We start from the raw sequence: 20,578 nt of genomic DNA, 5'->3' as shown, positions 1-20,578 counted from the left end.
ATTGACAACGATGCGTGAACAACATTGCCTAATAGAGTCGGATCCTTAGTTTGTTTATAATGTCAAAATTTGTGAACTTAAGGAAGGTTTGTTGTAAATATTGCATTGTAAAGTATTGTGTCTAATGTGTTTGAACTGTCTAGTAATGGTATCTTCGTCGAAAAAACACATTTTTGGTATTTTCATTAACGTATATTTTCATATGTTCATACGATTTACATTTGCATTGTGCCAGTTCATAGTATTTGTGCTGAACAGAAGGCAGGAACAAATCATGTAATAAGATATCGAATATTACAAATATGTGTGTAACACAAGATTCAATTCAAGATTACTTTGTAAATATGTAACTATTAGTAATAATACAAGTATTGAGCATAGTCCAAACGTATCAAATATAAATTACAATGAAGGTACTGCATACTTTCTTACAATTCCTTAATCATGTTTTCCTATTTTTTTATTTAATAAATCGGATCCCGACAACACTTTATCATGTTCACGCATGTCTATTGATGAGTCTTTTGTGGACGAAACGCGCGTCTGGCGTAAATATAAAATTTCAATCCTGGTATCTATGATGAGTCTATTTACAACCACTGGGTCGGTGCCACTGCTGGTGGAGTTTTCAATCCCCGAGAGTATCACCAGCCCAGTAGTCAGCAATTCTGTGCTGACTTGAGTTATCATTGATATGTTCGTAATTATAATAGATTAACTGTTAACAAAACGTAGGGTGTTTGAAATACTATGGCTTTTCTACTTCAGGAGGATTACCGTAGCTGTATTTTGCAAAATTGTTAGGAATTTTTGGTCCTCAATGCTTTTCAACTTCGTACTTTATTTTGCCTTTTGAACATTTTTTTTTATTCGAGCGTCAATGATGAGTATTTTGTAGACGAAACGCGAATCTATCGTAAATATAAAATTGCATCCAGGTATTTATGATGAGTTTATTTACAACCACTGGGTCGATGGCACTGTTGATGGAGTTTTAATTCACCGAGGGTATCATCAGAGCCCAGTAGTCAGCACTTCTGTGTTGACTTGACTTATCATTGATATGTTCGTAGTTACACATTAACTGTTAACAAAACGTTCGATTTTTGAAATACTAAGGCTTTTCCATCTCAGGAATACATTACCTTAGTTGCATTTGGCAACACTTAAAGGAACGTTTGGTCCTCAATGCTCTTCAACTTCTTACTTTATTTTGCCTTTTTAATATTTTTTTATTCGAGCGTCACTGATGAGTCTTTTGTAGACGAACGCACGTCTGGCGTATATATAAAATTTCAATCTGGTATCTATGATGAGTTTATTTATTCGCATGAAATTAACAAGTTATTGACATATTAGAGCAGACCTTTCACAATCATTATGAGACATTTTAAAATATTTTTGTCAATTTCAGCTGAGTGCTATTTGTTTAATGAAGCTGATTTTGTACAGAAAAGTCAGACCCAACGGACAAATCTTTCCTTGATTGCCACTGCGACATTCATCCAACAGAGGTAACATATACATATATATTTATGTCACCGTTCGACCTTAAACAATGAGCAAACCCTTAACGAATAGTAAAATGGTCCCAACTCAATTATGGTAAAATGTGAAGATTTTAATTAATAAACCCAACGGCGATTAATGATTAATGACCAAAAACAATAAAATAAACGAAAAACAAATATGAAAGACAATACAACAATAACTGAATTCCATGCTTCTGACTTGAGACAGATATATATACATGCACATTATTAAATAGATCAGTACGACCGAATAGTCACAATTTGTAAAAGTAAACCATTATAGGTCAAAGTTCGGTCTTCAACACGGAGCCGTGGCTCACACCGAACAGCAAGATAAAAAGGGCCCCAAAAACTACTAGAGCTAAAGCCACTTAACTCCTATAACTCACTGTAATGCATGGACAGGGGCAAAATCAGAAGGTACAAAACAGATATCAAAACATGCCAAACGGAAGTGGTTGACCTTTCTGACAATCATTTAGGCGTTGGTTGCAAGTAGTCATTGCCTTCGACTGTGACACATCCACTAATAAAGGCTTTCAGTGCATACCACATAATTTGAACTTTAAAAATGACGTCATCTGTTAAACTGTTGAACTGCTAACTTTTTTTAGATAATTAAATAATTCATGAATTTTATGTTTATACATTTAGTTTACTAAAATTGCCTATTCGAAAATGAAAATAAAGCAGAATAATCTAGTGTTGCGTTTTTAAAAGTAAGTCAGTATATTTTAACAAAGATGTTTACATGTAAAGATCAGTAGAGAGTTCCGTCTTGGTTATTCAGAGATTATCGTAATCCGCGATTTTATACAGCATCCGTGTTAGATAAATTGTCATCAACAAAATATCAACATGACATGAATCTTATGGATAGGTTTACAAATGTATAAATTTGTAGTTTTTTATTTAATTCTAACAACGGGTGAGTATTTTTGTATGTATTTGTTTTTGTTTTTTCACGAATTCGAAAAATAATTATTTACACTATCTGGAATTCTGTTCCGTCTATTCAAACATCTTTTAGGGATCGAAGCATCGTTCCTTGTACAAGTTGACAGATTGCGTACATTGAGTAGTTTTTTGGGAACAAATTGTAATAACCTTCAATACGGAAACGTTAAAAGAAAACAAATTTGGATTAGAACCTGGTGTACAATTGCATGCCTTGCGTTGATGGAAATAAATATGAATGCATTTGTAGTCATGAATTAACAAGATTTAAAACTATAATTTGTGTCAGTTTATTACTATTGAACATTGTAATAATATATTTCAAGAATTTACTCAATTAAATGAAAGTATTTTTGAAAACTAGAACATTTGCTGGATGGAAAATCCAAGCTTCTCATTTTCAATCTTTTTCTTTCTTTCTTTTTTTTAAATTTTATTAATCAAAAGTACAAATTAAAGAGAGACATACATGTAATTACGGTTAGTCCTATAGTATATGCCTTCGCATTATATATTCACTATTTAACGTTTTCATGCTGATATTTTCATTTTTTTTATGTTTTGTCTGATGTACATTGTTGATTATAATAAAACAAAACAAAAGAGCAAAATCAGTTAAAGGAAATGGATATAGAAAATAATGCCCCCGAGTTCAGATATTATAGGACTAAATTACGGTATGATATGTACATGAACAAGAAATATGTCAAAATGTTTAGCGCACACTTTTTTTTCTAAATCCGCATCTGTTTATAAAATCTTACTGAAATTGATTAAATTAATCTTAATTATCCAGGTTGTACAGGAACTCTGTATTTCATACATGAGAGTAGAAGCTGGAACAAGGCTTCTGATTATTGTACACACGTTCTCACTGGTAACTTACTGCTTTATGGACCAGAACTCCTGAACTTCATAACATCATGCAGTATACAAAATACCAAAATATGGCTAGGAAAACCGTGGCCAGAATATCTAGGTAGGCTTGATTTATTTCAACATTTGTGTAACTTTTGTCTTAAACAATTTAAAGATACAGACCACAAAACACAACAAATGTTTTATGAAATTGCTGATATACCGACCTACAGGTAATTTCTAAAGATTTCCATTAAGAAGCCCATCGAAAAAAACTAAACTTATACGGGAACGAACTGTTCGCCTCTTCTTGTCTATCTTTCATATTTAGATATATTGATGATGTTCCTTCCATTAACAATTATTATAATTGGATTCCATATTAAAGTATTCCCTAGAACTTGAAATTAAAAAGATAAAAGACACCGTGACGGCTTCTTCTGTCTTTTTTTTTCTACATGAACCTCGAATTTAACATTCGCGGTCATCTCAATAACATAATCTATGACAAACAAGACGATAAAATTTCAAAACTATCAATTTCCCCCACCTCAAACATTTCCCAACTTATTCGATATTCAAGAGCTTGCAGCTGCTACTCAGATTTGTAAAACGTCATTTGTGTCTGAGCAGAAAGTTCTTTTTTTGGTAGTATCCATTTGGCATGACTTGGTACTTATACATCTGTCAATTGTAGTTGTGCTATTATGGTAATATTTGTATTCTTATTTTTCATATTTGCGTCATGTAGTGTGCTTTGTCTATATGCCTTTTTGTGTTTCATTGTTGACATATTTGTTTGTTTTTATATGGATTAAGATTATAACACAAAGTTGACGGCTGTATCCTTATTTTTATCATTTGTACATGTATTATGTATGTTTGTTATGTTCACATAACGTCGTTGTCAATATTATGGAATTTTATGCCGACTGTCATAAAAGTTAGAGGTTTAGCTAACTATAACACCAGGTTCAGGTTTATCAAAACTTATCTACATGCGAAAAACCGGTAATATGACAATTGTTATCCATTCGTTGAATGTGTTTGAGGTTTTGATTTTGCCATTTGATTTGGGAATTTCCGGGAGTTCGGTATTTTTGTTATTTGTTTGTTTTAATATAAGCCTATTTCAGCTTGCCGATTACAAATTTATATATGTCATACTTTCTGTTTACTTTGTCATTCATAGGTTGTAAAGAAGACAAGTTAGCATTGTCCATCAAATCAAAGATAGATAACAATCAGATGGTTGAATGCCTCGAATTCTGTCGTGTATATTCTTTATTCGGAGTACAGGTATACTTGATTATTTAGTGTAATGAATATAAAAATATTTGTTTCTTCCATTTTACGATGGCAACAGTCGTCCTTCTTCACATAACAAGTTTAGATATGTCATAATTTTCCCCATTTACACATAAGGAGATATGGCAAGATTGCCAGGAGACAAATATATCCCAAAAGAACCAATGATGTAAAGAACTATACAGAGTCTTCTACAGTTAAAAAGTTTGTATAATTGCTTTAGCAGTGATGCATGAAATCATGTGTAACTATATAACTGCATTGTTTGATAACGAAGACAAAAAGTTAGCAAGCGAAGACTCACTTAAAGCTAATAAAAATTACTGTATTTATTAGATTGACATATTGGTGTTTGCATGTGAAAAACTCACAATAGATATCATGATTGAAATTTTGTATTTGCGGCAGATGCGCGTTTAGTCTACAAAAAAACTCATCATCAGTGAATTAAAAAAGTTTAAAAGGCAAAATAAAGTACGAAGTTGAAGAGCATGGAGGACCAAACATCCCCAAACGTCATGCTAACACAGCTAAGGTAATGTATTCCTGGAAAGCCAGAGTATTTCAAGGTTTTGTGAACAGTTTAACTATAATCATGACCATATCAATAATAATGGATGTCAACACAGAAGAACTGACTACTGAGAAATCCTCGGGGAATAAAAACTACCAACAGTGAGCGTCAATATCGCCGGTTATGTAATAATAATTTTATTTATCCAGTTTGAAATTATTTTGAATTAGACTTTGCATTAATTTTCTAGGGCAAGACATGTATGTGCTTTTCATCCACAACAACCTTTAATTCAAACACTGAATGTTCCAACGTTTGTCAGGGAAACAGCGCAGAGACATGTGGAGGATTCCGAAGTATGGACACATATAGAGTAGGTAAGGTTGTTTAAAAAAAGTAATATACCATAAATATAAAAGTCGGGGCATGTGGAATGATTTCCAATTAGACAACTATAAAATTAAACAAATACACGTTTATTTTGTTTATTGAATATTAAATCACATTTTGTATTTGCAGTATATATGTCGTGTACAAGTTGCACATTTTGTTCAATTTTGTACATGTTATAATTTGTGCAATGCAAAAAAACAAGTTATAACATGCACAAAAGTACCTCATACATGTTATAACATGTACAAAATATTGCTTAAAAATGGTTGTAACTTGTACAAAATTTGAAAGTAAAAATATGTTTCTATTATTACAACACATGTCATTACCCTGAATAGTATTTTCATCATTTATTTGTCATTGTCCATTAATGTGTTTGTGTTTCCTTTTTGATACATGTGGTGACCAGATAAATAGTTTTTATAATAACTTAGCACATTAAAAGGCTTTAAAAAAACACATGTAGTCAATAAACATTACTCGGTATTCTCGCCTGGTATTCAAACAAAAGAAGACTTAGAAGCAATATTTGAAGCAAGTTCTGTATCCAATAATACTGATACTGAAGACCCTTTTCAGCTCTCCAATAGTGAAGCATTGGGAATCTGAAATCATCAATTCGTAAATTGTACAGCCGCCATCACGAGTTGGTTAACCGTTATGGAATATCTGTTATATAAATGATATCGGATATGTTTCTTACGTCGTAGCTACAATTAAAGAAACATAAAAGAGGTAGTAATGAATGTTAATGAACATGGCGGCTATAAAATTGCATCTTTAGATGAACAAATAAAGGGATACTTGAGTAGAAACCAGGTTCAACTTTTGGCAAATCCAATTTTAATTGTGTCTGGATTCCCAATGAGTGATATGAGTGTGAGAGAGATAGTGCGTAAAATTATCATTGACATGAGAGCACGGTTTTGTGCATCGCCAGTGTAAGCAGGCTTTATTATTATTTTCAAATTTTGTACAGGTTAAAACCATTTTTAAGCAATATTTTGTATATGTTATAAATAGTTATCAAAAGTACCAGGATTATAATTTGGTACGTCAGACGCGCGTTTCGTTTTCATAAGACTCATTCATGTCAGAATAGTTATAAAGCCAAACAAGTACAAATTTGAAGATCATTGGGGATCCACAATTCAAAAAAGTTGTGCCAAATACGGTAATCTAACATGGCCATGTAATATAACATATTCCTGAGACAAGCTAAGAAAATCTTTAGTTTTTCGAAAAATTAAAAGTTTTGTAAACAGGACATTTATAAAAATGACCACAAAATTGATATTCATGTCAACACCGAAGTGCTGAATACTGGGCTGGTGATACTTTGGGGGACGAAACGTCGACCAGCAGTTGCATCGACCCAGTACCAGTACGAGGTACTTTTGTACATGTTATAACTTGTATTTTAGCAATGTACAAAATTTCAACTTGTACATGACATATATATATATACATAACTATACTTCGTCTCAGATACAGCCCAACAATCTCATATCTGTAAACATTTCTACTGCAAATGTTTGTTATTTTCCTAGCGAGATTTGATCTGTGCTTCTGTGATATCGTAGCAATTCCGCATTGACTGTATCAAACGTGCTCCCTAGACCACTCGACCGACTCGTGGTTCTTAACAATTAAGTTTTCGTTAGTCAATAACTGACTTCCCTCGTCGGCTTTATCTAGGGTTGTAACACTGTACATTATGTATACTGGCAAGTAGATGGTGTATTTTGTAGATCAGCTGTTTTTGTTTGTAGTAAAGGGTGATAATTTTTAAAAGTACCCATGCCGTCACATCAAATTTTAATCTTATTATGTACGTCTAGATATATATTGAACACTTCTATCCCATTAAACTTGAAAAATAAAAGCCATATTACAGCTATGTTTGCTTCATACATTGACTTATATCCAAGAATTGACGAAGAGGTTAGATTGAATATAATTTTTGATAAAAGAGATAGTGTAATCTGTCAAATTTCACTTCTATGTAGTATCATTTCCTTGATAATAAAGCTGCCACTTTAAGGAACCGATATGAACTAAGGTTCCCTAATGGTAACGTCAAAGAACTCCATTCGAAAGTTTTACAAACGCAATCATCAATTGATTCACTGCTATTAAATATCTGTGTAGAATCTCTGTCTCATTTAATTGATTTTGCGACTTCACCAAATGCAGCTTATGATCACTAACGACTTTTCAATGCATTATTTATTGCCATGAGCAACACAATGGTACGTCTTGGGAAACAGGATCTGCATACCCTACATACAATTCCCACTGAGGCATGTATGTTACTTGGTCTTTATTTATTTTTCGAAGTTTGGATTGAAATGTTGTCTATTGTAGTACAGGATAATCTTTACTCATTCCAAGTATTTCTTTATTTGAAATAATGAACAATTCTGCACGTTTTTTGGAAAAGTGCCAAATTTAACAAAGACTAATAGGGGAAATCAATAGTGGTATTACACTTTAAACAAAGTCATATAGTATGGTTAACGATGGTTGGTCGATTCATGATGGTTTATAAACTAAAAGAACAAAGTAAACATTAAAGCCATTCCAATTGATATGTTATAGTGTGTCTTTCTATGTTGTGATGTTGTACTATTGTTTCAGAAAAGGGAAAAGGTTTTAAAACGTTAAATCCCGCTGTAATTGTTTGCACATGTCCTAAGTCAGGAATCTGATGTTCAGTGGTTGTCGTCTGTTTATGTGGTTCACAAATGTTTCTTGTATTTTCGTTTTTTATATAGATTAGACTGTTGTTTTTCGCGTTTGAATGTCTTTACACTAGTAATATTTGGGGCCCTTTATAGCTTTCTGTTCGGTGTGAGCCAATTTTAAAAGCTCCGTATTGAAGGCCGTACCTTGAACTATAACGGTTTACTTTATAAATTATTTCATGGATGGAAAGTTGTCTCATTGGCACTCATACCACATATGCCTATATCCAATAAAATTGGATTTCAATCATTGAATTACAGAAAATAAAATACCAATGATGAATTAGCTGATGTCAGGGCGACACTTTAGGTTAATATAAAACTAAGAATATATGGTATGATTGCCTATGAGACAACTATCCACCAGAGACCAACTGACATATAGAAGTGAACAACTAGATGACCGTAAGGGGAATGTCATAATGAACAAAAATCCACCCCGCATAGTCAGTAATAAAAGGTCACGAATTAACAAAATTGTTGTTTGTTTCGTGCATCCATATCTGTTGTAATATAATTTTATAATTGGTTAATACTTTATGTACCTTTTACAGTGAACTCGATGTCTGGAGGAAATTGTCAATCTTTACATTATAGTAGTTCCGTATATTACGCTCTTCGTCCAGATGGCTGTGACACCAGTTTGTCCTTTATATGCAAAGGTATGAGTTACCAATATGTTATATTACATGGCCATGTTAGAAGTGTAAGTATAAACTTATTACCTGCCGACCCTCAGTTTGTCTTGCATTGTATTTTGGTATAATGTTTTTCAAAAGCAAAACTCTAAGCTTTTGTATATTTTCAAAAACTTATATTGCAAAGAATTATTCCTAAAACAATAGTAACAAAGTTATAAATTCAACATTTTGACAACTCAGAATTATATGAGCGAACACAATCTTTATCATTTATGAATGACTACATCAGAAACTTTTATATTATATTTTCTGTATTACAAATTCATTTTAATCGTAAAAAGGTTTGAGAGTATGAATAGGTAGCATTAAAACTCCTAACGTCGTGCAATGAAACGTTTGGGTGCTGAAAAACATTATTTTAAGCGAATCGATTCTCTTTAAAACAGGTTAGATATTCCTTGTTATCGAAGTTCTAGAAAATTAATCAAGATTGTCTTTCCCTGACTATATAAAAAAAGAGAAGTGGTATGATTCCTTATGATAACTTTACAAAAGAGAACAAATGACAAATATGTAATCAATAATAGGTACATGTAAATTGACCGTTTAGCTCCCTACAATGACCAAAACCAATACAGTAAAGTAATCTATATAAAAAGGCATGCTTGTTACATTATTATATAAGAAACTAAAAGGGGCTTTATATCATGCATGCACTAGTTTTTAACTGAAATAATGACATATAAAACGTTTTCATAAATATTGTATACGTTTCAGCAATGATTGTCTTTACAATTTTAGGAATTAACTAATTGGAAAAAAGTGTTATTAGCCTTCATTTACCATAAACATTGATAGACTTTTGGTTAGAAAAAAAAGAATACATGAAAGCATGTTAATGCATTTTTTTATATGCAATTTTGTATTGCTTTGATGTGAGCTTTCCTTTCTCTTCAAAGTATAAATGCATGAGTTGTTGCGATTAGATATTTTTATTTCAATCAATAATTTAAATATAATTTTCAAATAGCCTTAGAGCTGTCAGTACCATTTAGAGTCTTCTTTGTCTGAGGGTTTTTAAAGAATATATAAAAACAATGAAATGTTTCCTATAGAGATCTTGCATCAAAGACGTTAAGTTAGGCAACGTCGAGCTTTACCAAAACGTCATTTCTATTCTAGTGCCGACTGAAGGTAATAACAATGTTTGTAACCACAAAACACAGTATCAAGTCACAACTGTTCAGGAGCAGACAACACACTCAACAACTGACATAACTGTTTCCGAAAAGACAGGTGCGACGACATCTGAAAGCAACCAAATAATTACAAAATATACAGAATCAGAGGAAACAACGGAACCAGTCACAACTACACAACATAATGTGATATCATCGATAATACCAACCATATTGTCGACTATCAAACAAGTTACTACGACGGGAGACAAAGCAGCAACATTTTCCAACCAATTGACAACTGAAGAGGACAATACTTTAGAGGCAACAACTTTCTCACAGTTACTAACAACTGATCCTCTGCAAATGAAGATCGCTTCTTTAGGTATTTTTATTACTTCAATATAAAGGAAGACAAATAAATAGCGCTTTCGGGAACAACCATTTAACTTTCAAGAAAGGGGGAGGAGGGGGGGGGGGGGGGTAAGTGTTTTTTGTCTAAGTGAGATTATTTCACAAATTTCACGCTATTAATAATCATATTTATTTTAAATTTAACATTGTAATCTATTAGGAAAATATGGAAATCTGCTTGGAAAAAAATGATACCTCACTCTTTTTGAAGTTAAATGGTCGTTACCTAAGAAGGATAAGAAATATATAAGAGAAAAAACAAATCTAAAATAAATCAAGTTAATTATGGGCTGGCATTAAGACTCATCAGTGACGATCAGATCAAAATAGAGCCAAACAAGTACAAAGATGAAGGGTGTCGGTGATTTAGAGACAGTTTAACTTACGCGTCAAACGTTAACACTACTTTTAACGCCGTTTCCATTCACATTGTTAACGTCATCATATCTTCTGTTAACGTTGTGCTATTGTTATGTATCATGTTACTATATTGAGTTGAGATTATACGATCAAACGAACCAGACGTTGTTTTACTGCCTGTCCAGACTTTCAGTTAACCCATCCGTCACATTGGTGTCGTGACCAGAGGATAATGACGAAAAAGAAAGCCATTAGAGTGGGTCATCGAGGAGCCGCACGGAGATTAATTTCAAAAATTGAAGAGGAATTAGAGAAAGAAACAACACAACGCGACGAAATAGAAAGCCTATGTGAAACTTTGAAGAAGAAGAGGGATATTCTTTCGGAACTTGATAATGAAATATTAGAGGAGATTGCAGAGGAAAACATGGAAGCAGAGATAGAAGACTCAGATCAGTATGTTTTAGATATAGAACGAATTTTGACAAAAGTACGCAATTCATCAAGTTCAAAACAGAAACACAAATCAAATGAAACTAGCTCTAATCAGAACTTAAATCCAAATGCAGCAGATTTTGTTTTTATCAACTCCACATCTACATGTAATACTCCACATCCCATGCAGAATAATGATATGCAATACAGATCGTCAATGAGCGCAACAAATTCTAGCATCTACCACAAGCTACCAAAATTGAATCTACCATATTTTAATGGCAATTTGTTAAACTGGCAACCTTTCTGGGATGCGTATCAATCAACAATACACGATAACCAAACATTGACAGACGTGCAGAAATTTACGTATTTGCAAAATCAAATTCAGGGAATAGCCGCGCAATGTATCGCCGGTTTACCACTCACAAGTGCAAATTACTATCAAGCCGTATCAATACTGAGAGAGAGGTTTGGTCAGAACCACAAAATCACGAACGCATATATTCAAAATTTAATTGATTTACCCGCACCGAGGTCAAACGCAGACAGTTTGAGAAATTTTTCCGACAGAATTGAGTGTAGCATACGCGGATTAGAATCGTTAGGAACAAACGAGAGTACATTTGGAGCCATTCTTACGCCTATTATATACAATAAGTTGCCGTCCGATGTACGAAAAAACATAACCCGAGACCGCGGAAACGACGACTGGGACATCGAATCATTGAGAACAGCCATAAAGAGGGAAGTATGCGTACAGATCGCAGGACAATCTACAGGTACAAGTAATGAAGATTTAGAAATTTTACCGACCGCTTCGTTTATTGCCGAAACATTTCCCGGAAAGAACAGAAAACAGTCACGTAAGAAATGTTTATTTTGTGAAGAATCCCACCATCCAAATACATGCAAAAACGTGAAAGATGTTGAGAAACGAATAGAAATGGTGAAGCGAAAAAAGGTATGTTTTAACTGTTTCGGAAGTCATAGAGTAGCTGAATGTAAGTCTGAATTTAAATGCCGCCAGTGCGGAAAGAGACATCACACGAGTATACATGTCCAAGTACATACCACAGAACCAAAGAGCTTGACCGAAAACCAGTATAGTACACAAAAGACCGTAGCACATACCGCCGTAGAGGAAACGCCACTGGAGCTAACCACATCCTTACATTCTACTGTAACTGCACATACAGATGTCTTAATGAAAACTGCCGTAACTCCAGTTTGGTCCGAAAATCGATCGATAATGTCAAATATTTTACTTGACGAGGGAGCACAGAACTCATTCATAACTGAAGATTTAGCTAAAAAATTAGAAATTGAGTCCACCGAAAAGACTGCACTGAAAATATCTGGATTTGGAGGAAACGAAGGACAAGTTCGTCATCTTGACAAAGCAAACATAGCTATCGAAACAGTTGATAATCAAAGAATAGAAATAGAAGTAATAATTGTACCAAAAATTGCCGCTCCTATTCAGACAAAATCCCAAAGGGAAATCAAAGCACTGCCATACTTACATGGTTTACGACTCGCACATCCGATATGCGCAGAAGACAAGTTTAACATATCTTTATTGATTGGCGCAGACTATTACTGGTCAATAGTTGAAGATGAAATAATAAGAGGAAATGGACCGACCGCAGTTAAGTCGAAAATTGGTTATCTCTTGTCAGGACCCGTACTAACTAAGAACGGAAGTACTTCAAAACAATCGGCAATGATGAATATTTTAACTGATCACAGAGCCGTTGTTTGCGACTTGGAAAAGTTTTGGAACTTAGAATTGTTGGGGGTTTCAGGAAGCGATAATATTAAAAGTCAGTCTGAAATTGTAAGAGAATACGGAGAAAAGTCTATTATACTAGAAAATGGAAAGTACACAGCTAAGTTACCATGGAAACCAGATTTCCTTCCGCTGCCGCATAACATGGAATTGGTTAAACAGAGGACAGGTAGCGTTATTAGGCGTTTAGCAAACAAACCTGATTTACTTAAAATGTATGGAGATATCATAATGGAGCAGGAGAGAAGACATTTTATTGAAAAGGTTCAGGAAACAAAACTTCCTACCGATCGACCCGTACATTATATCCCACATCACCCTGTTGCCAAGGAATCATCTACTACGCCAATACGCATTGTTTATGATTGTAGCTGCAAAGATGGAAGAGATAATCCAAGTCTAAATGAATGCTTAGAATCACACCCACCTGTTATGAATGACATTACGGGAATACTTATGAGATTTCGCGCTAAGAAATATGCTACAACTTCAGATTTAGAAAAGGCATTTCTACAAATACAGCTCGACGAGAAAGACCGAGATGCAACGAGGTTCTTATGGCTTAGCGATCCTACAAACACATCAAGTCCACTAATAACATATCGCTTCAAGTCCGTACTCTTCGGAGCTACATGTTCGCCATTCATTTTGAGCGCCACACTTCTCAAGCACTTTAAAGAAAATCCGGGGAAACTTTCAGATACACTTGAAAATGGTTTATATGTGGATAACATTTTAACTAGCTTTGATGACGAAAATAGCGTAATAGATTATTACAGGAGATCGAGAGAATTACTTACGAAAGGCGGATTCAACCTACGCTCTTGGAATTCAAACAGTCCAAAATTACAAGAAATCGCTAGCAAACAACAAACCTTAGACAAAGATGAGCTTACTAAAATTCTTGGTATGCAATGGAACGCTAAATCGGACAAGTTGTTTTATCAAAGTAACACGTTCGAGATGGACAAAAAAGGAAAACTAACTAAACGATATATTTTACGGCAATCATCCAAGATTTTCGATCCGTTAGGACTATTAAGCCCAGTTACTGTAAAAGCGAAAATCTTTATGCAATCACTTTGGAAGCTTAATTTGGAGTGGGACGAAATATTACCGGAAGATATCCAATCAAAATGGATATTAATTTCACGAGATCTGGCATCGAGCTTAGAAACAGAGATTCATCGAAGTACTCAGACACAAAACGAGAATAACAGAAATTTACCAACTCTTCATGTATTTACCGATGCTTCAACTCATGCGTATGGCGCATGCGCGTACATCATGTATGACAGAAAACCAACAATAGTAATGGCAAAGAATAGAGTTGCGCCTATCAAGACTATAACTTTACCAAAACTAGAGCTCATGGGGGCTGTAATTGGAGCAAGACTTGCTGATCATATTTGCAAAAACTTTCCGGAAACTTTCAGTGAAATACAATTTTGGAGTGATAGTCAAATCGTACTTAGTTGGCTTGCATCCGTAAAACCACAGAGACAATTTATCAAAAATAGAATTGAAGAAATTAAAAGTTTGTGTGGAGATAATGTATGGAGATATTGCCCTACGAAAGACAATCCCGCAGATCTGCTTACACGTGGTATAACATCTGAAGAATTGCAACAGAACGAAATATGGTTTAGTGGACCTAAATGGTTAAACAGCAAAGACGATTGGCCGACATGGAACGGAAACAATGTAACGTCTAGTGTATGTACAACAATGTCGGAGAACGATGACAAAATTGAAACAATGGAGGATAATCAAAATGTATGTATTGGTATAGGAGAAATCATAGATATCGAACGGTACAATTCTTATAGAAAACTAACCCGCATTACCGCATATGTAATGAGATTCGCAACAAACTGCAGAGCAACGGAAACTGAACGAAAGAAAGATTTATTACATATTGATGAAATTGAAAATGCAAAATTCCTATGGATAAGATATAAACAAGGTAAAATATTTAGTGACGAAATAAATTGTATAGATAATTCTACAAAACGTAAAACACTTGTGCGACAATTAAAGCTCTTTCTAGACGAAAAGCAATTATTACGTTGTGGTGGCCGCCGAATAGACAATGCGACAGTAGGAGAAACAGTCAAGTTTCCATATCTGTTACCGGCTAAGGACCGTCTTACACATTTGATAGTGTTAGAAGCACATGAGAAAACACTACATTCAGGTATAAATATCACTCTAGCATACATACAACAAACATTTTGGATTCCGAAATTAAGACAGTGTGTGAAATCTATATTGATGAAATGTGTAACGTGCCGAAAAGTAATTGGAAAATCTTATCCCGCACCAGAAATTCCACCATTACCAAAGGAGAGAGTTCAAGATGCTACACCCTTTAGCATAACCGGTGTAGACTTCACAGGAGCGCTAACGATAAGGAACAGACACAACGAAGAATCGAAGGCTTACATTTGCCTATTTACATGTGCTGTCACTCGAGCAGTACACTTGGAATTAGTTTACGATCTCAGCGAAGAATCTTTTTTATTGTGTTTCCGGAGATTTGTAAGTCGACGATCAGTGCCGAAAATAATGATGTCAGACAATGCGCTAACATTTAAAGCTGCTTCAAACGAAATTTCACGACTTTGCAATTCTAGAAAAGTTAAAGAAAATATTCAGAATTATGGCATTGAATGGAAATTCATCCCAAATAGAGCTCCATGGTTCGGGGGCATGTGGGAAAGAATGATTGGCTTAACAAAAACATCACTTAAGAAAGTATTAGGACGTGCACGTGTCAACGATGAGACTCTAAGGACTGTATTAACAGAGATCGAAGCCACACTCAACGATCGACCAGTGACGTATATTTCAACAGATATCAGAGATCCGGAGCCGCTTACACCATCCCATCTTATTCATGGACGAAGGATAACAAATTTACCGTATGTATCGTCAAATAGTGCTATTGACAATCTAAATGTATGTGAATTAACACACACAAACTTGAACAATCAAGCGATACGACAGAGACAATTGATTGAGAACTTCTGGACAAGATGGAAAGGAGAATACCTTACTTCATTGCGAGAATATCACCAAAGAGCTGGAGTCGACGTTCGGAAGATTAAAGAAGGCGATGTCGTTCAGATACACGACGAATCAAAGCGCGTGCATTGGAGACTTGGAGTTGTGCAGGACACTATTAAAGGCAAGGACGGCTTAGTACGCGTCGCTATGGTGCGTACCAAATCAGGAATTACAAATCGACCCGTGACGAAACTCTACCCATTAGAAGTCAACAGCATGGAATGTTATCTGAGACGAAGTGAACGAAGAAACTAACGTGTGTGAACAGATTTGTTAATTTTTCTTATTTGTGAAAAGACTGTCAAATTCAAAGAGTTTTACGTAATCTCATAATTTAATATTTTTTTAATTATTTATGAGATCAATCTATTTTTGTTCTTCCGCATGCCACTATATATCACAGCTAATGGACATTGCATCTGGTGGCCCCGAGTATGTCGATGATTTAGAGACAGTTTAACTTACGCGTCAAACGTTAACACTACTTTTAACGCCGTTTCCATTCACATTGTTAACGTCATCATATCTTCTGTTAACGTTGTGCTATTGTTATGTATCATGTTACTATATTGAGTTGAGATTATACGATCAAACGAACCAGACGTTGTTTTACTGCCTGTCCAGACTTTCAGTTAACCCATCCGTCACAAAGGGCATTGAGAACCCAAAATTCTAAAAAGTTGTGCCTAATACGGCTAAAGTGATCCATTCCTGGGATAAGAAAATCCTTAGTTTTTCGTAAAATTCAAAGTTTTGTAACAGAAATTTATGAAGATAATTGATATTCATGTCAGCACTGAAGTGCTGACTACTGGGCTGGTGATACCCTCGGGGACGAAACGTCATATTCGGCTTTCAAAACAAAGATTCTAAATTCTAAAAGTTTCCTTGTGCAAAATTGTACAAAACTGTTTCAGAAATAATGAGTGATGTAATTATGATGTGTTAAAAAGACAAGGCAAATAGTGCTGACCCTTATACATAGAACCATACAACAATGTGAATGCACAAGAAAATGGTCGGTCATACATACACATACATATACAATATGATAATAATGTTATATGAACACATAAAGATAAAATTTAAGAATGAATTGATTATATTTACAGACTGGCTAATGTTTACTATTCTCGGATTTGTCGGTACTGTTCTTATCATATTCGTTGTCTCATTCTGTGTAATTAAGAAAAACAGGTACGTATTTTATTCTGTAGATGGTTTTGTGTAGTGATGGGTCATCGTAAATATCTGCTTAAAATTAAAAAAAAGGTACATTTTTACATAAATTAAGCATTTGCTGTCAACATCGACCGATTTGACTCATATTTTCATAATTAATTAATACCATACTAAACGTATATCAATATAATACAAAGTCTTGTTAACACATAGTTATCAAAGGTACCAGTATTATAACTTAGAAGGCATGGGATTGATAATATTATTTTAAATAATGTATTTTAGTCTAGAGTCATCTCATTAACTATAGAGTTCATCCCGAAGACTGCCTCTTGTCATATTAAGCGATATATACATACACATGGATATAAATATATAGCGAACTCGAGCAATGTAATTTTTCTAGGTCTGTTTAATATCGTATCATAGGTTAAAAATAAATGTTAAACATCGTTTATATTTGTATTAGAATATGTTATTCTGGATCGAATCATTCAATCAAATGATTGACCTTTGTTTAATTTTCAATGTTTCCTTTTAATAACTGAACACGCATAATTCATGCGTAAATCCTCTAGCTAAGGGGTTAAATTTGTCACATAAATACGGATTGAATGAGGAAGAATTATTAACTTGCAAGTGAATAATTCATCATCAATGTTTCTTAGCTTTTTTTTTTACAAAATCAAACCATACTGGCTGCTAAAACGAATTCACTAATTTCCTTTCACTAATGATTTATATGTCTCGTATCTTGTGTCCCTTGAAGATCCACAGAGCGTTATCACAACATAAGATTTTCATTTTTTTCTTTGATTTAAAAATTTGATTAAAAAGAGCCGAACAGTAAATCGTATTGTTATTCATTTCAAAGAACATTATTTGTTTTTACAAACAGAAAAAGCTAACAAAGTTTACAACAGATAAAAGAAAATAATTTATTTATCTAAACCTAATATATAATTACAAGGAACAGCTTTGTGGAACAAAAAGTACCCAATAAGAAAGTAATTTTCAAAAGATTGTGGAAATGTGGGTAATTCAAAACTATGCGTTTTTAAGACAACTATATAATTCAATACACATATGATTACCTAATGCAACACGGAAAGGATTGTAGATCACTATTAAGCCTCTTACATGTACAATGTCTCACCGTCCATTTGTATTTCTGTTGACTATATTTGCTGTATGTGTTTACATCCTTGTTCTGTTGTCCGTAGTGGACACTCCTCCTCCTAAAAACATTTAACTATAATCTTCTTATTTTTATCATTAAACGATTTGATTTATAATTCTATAGTTTTATCAAAATAAAAATGACTACCAGAGACCAAAATGACGATAAGGGAGTTACCATTTGATTTTTATGGGGAGGGGTGGCTAGGATGACAAATTGCGTCCTGCATATTTTTTATAAAGTTATTATCTCTGTCTTGCCTTTTAATTTTTCAATCTATTCGGTCCTGGTTTGTTTTCTATTAAATTAAATTTATTTATTTTCAAAGTTGCTCACCCTGCCTTTTTTAAAACTCAAAACTCCTGTCCTGTCTTTTTCAAAGTTTCATTCTAGCCCCATCCCCCATAAAATACAAATAGTAGCTCCCTAACGACTGGAACTACAGGTCACCTTACGTCCTTCAAAAATGTGCAATACCCAGAACACATAGTAAGCTATAACAGGCCTCGATATGACAAATATTAAACAGTTTAAAGAGTAGACGGACTGTCTAATTTATGTACAAATAATAAACGAAAAAAAAGCAAGTTCCTTTTGCTTCTAAAGCTTCCAATGCATTAACTTCACTCTGGATGTCTCAATGTCTGACCTGTACGGGTGAAGGTTAAATTAGAAAGACTTACTTTAATTACAAAGGTCGTTTATTAGAGAATAACTTTTCATTTATTTTCAAATCGAAAGTGGTATCTGATTGCCTACGAAATAACTATCCAACCAAGACCTCGGAATAACAAAATGGTAGATAATTCATAAGAGAAAAGCAATGACCAGACAAACTAATGGAATCAGAGGTGAAAAACGCAGTCATTGATGTTACCGCAATGTCTGCAAGTCGGACAATCATAATGAATTTCGGAAATAATGATTTCAATTACATTTTCTTAACTTGACTTAAGGTATACTAGTATTTAACTTTCTTTTCACAGGAAAGCGAAACATGTTCCAGAAGAAAAGGATTTTGAAATAGTTGAAGTATCTGAATATGATAGATATTCCGCTGATATGGTGGCACAGGAACAACGAATAAAAAGAGAAAGAAAAGACAGAAAAAGTCTTGCGAGACGATTATCTACAGAGATGAAAAAAATGTCTAGGAATCTTTCCTTTACTCGGTACGATGTAACAAAACGAGAAGACTCGAATGATGGACTTACTTCAGCCTCCAGTAGCAGTAACAAAAGGAACATAAAAGGGCGACAGAATATCAGTACGCCAGAATTTGCGAGTGTTAGTTTTAGGCATCGGCCAATGGAAAATCAACCTTTCGAAAACCTGAGGTTTATGTCGCAGCATTACGGAGCAGGCCATAGTATTAAATCGTTATTTGACAAAGCAGAAACATCACAAGGCAACAATCCTAGAACATTACAGAGAATTAGTACATTCAAACCAGACTCAGACGAACAAGTCTTGGAGAAAAGCAATTTCAAACCTATTGTAACAATACGTAAATTGGAGTAGTCTGCCTTTGATCAAATACAAACCTCATGTTCAGTGGAAACTCTCAACTCTCTTCATGTAGTGACGCAATAAATAGCTTACACAAAGATTGAATGTATTTGTTGGCCTTCAAATAAAATTCCGAAATTAAGATTTTTTTAAAAAGGTAGTTAATGAGGAATGTATCGTTTAATCCAAATGCTATCGTTACAATCTTAAAATATCATAAATGGTTGTCCGTAATATTAATGCTACGTGCGAATGGACAGATAGTTTAAAATTAAGAGCATTATTTGCTGATAAACCTCGGGTTACAGATTTATAGTTCATGGACCAATTTATTTGCGTGAATTAGTTTGAGTGAATTATGCCGTGATTTAGTTTTTGAATTTGTCGCAACAATCTACTTTGTGGTAAAGACATGAACACATACATATATAAACATGATCCAATAGATTAAACTTTAAGAGGATTCAAAAATAATTTTGCCACTTTTAAAATGATTTTATTCGAGAGGA

The 20,578-nt window shown here is 33.9% G+C and overlaps 1 protein-coding gene across 1 annotated transcript; it reads left to right on the top strand.

The window, feature by feature from the left end:
- Nucleotides 1-750: 750 nt before the first annotated feature.
- Nucleotides 751-20,384, top strand: LOC139510980 (uncharacterized). Its single transcript, XM_071297542.1, has 8 exons — nt 751-784; nt 3,286-3,468; nt 4,540-4,646; nt 5,420-5,546; nt 8,864-8,971; nt 10,133-10,513; nt 17,311-17,395; nt 19,547-20,384. Exons 1-8 carry the CDS (start codon nt 751-753, stop codon nt 20,079-20,081), a joined length of 1,560 nt encoding a protein of 519 aa, XP_071153643.1. The 3' UTR covers nt 20,082-20,384.
- Nucleotides 20,385-20,578: the final 194 nt, after the last annotated feature.

The sequence above is a fragment of the Mytilus edulis genome, chromosome 2, assembly GCF_963676685.1.
Source record: "Mytilus edulis chromosome 2, xbMytEdul2.2, whole genome shotgun sequence".
NCBI classification, from domain to species: Eukaryota; Metazoa; Mollusca; class Bivalvia; order Mytilida; family Mytilidae; genus Mytilus; species Mytilus edulis.
This window is presented reverse-complemented; position numbering and strand designations above follow the sequence as displayed.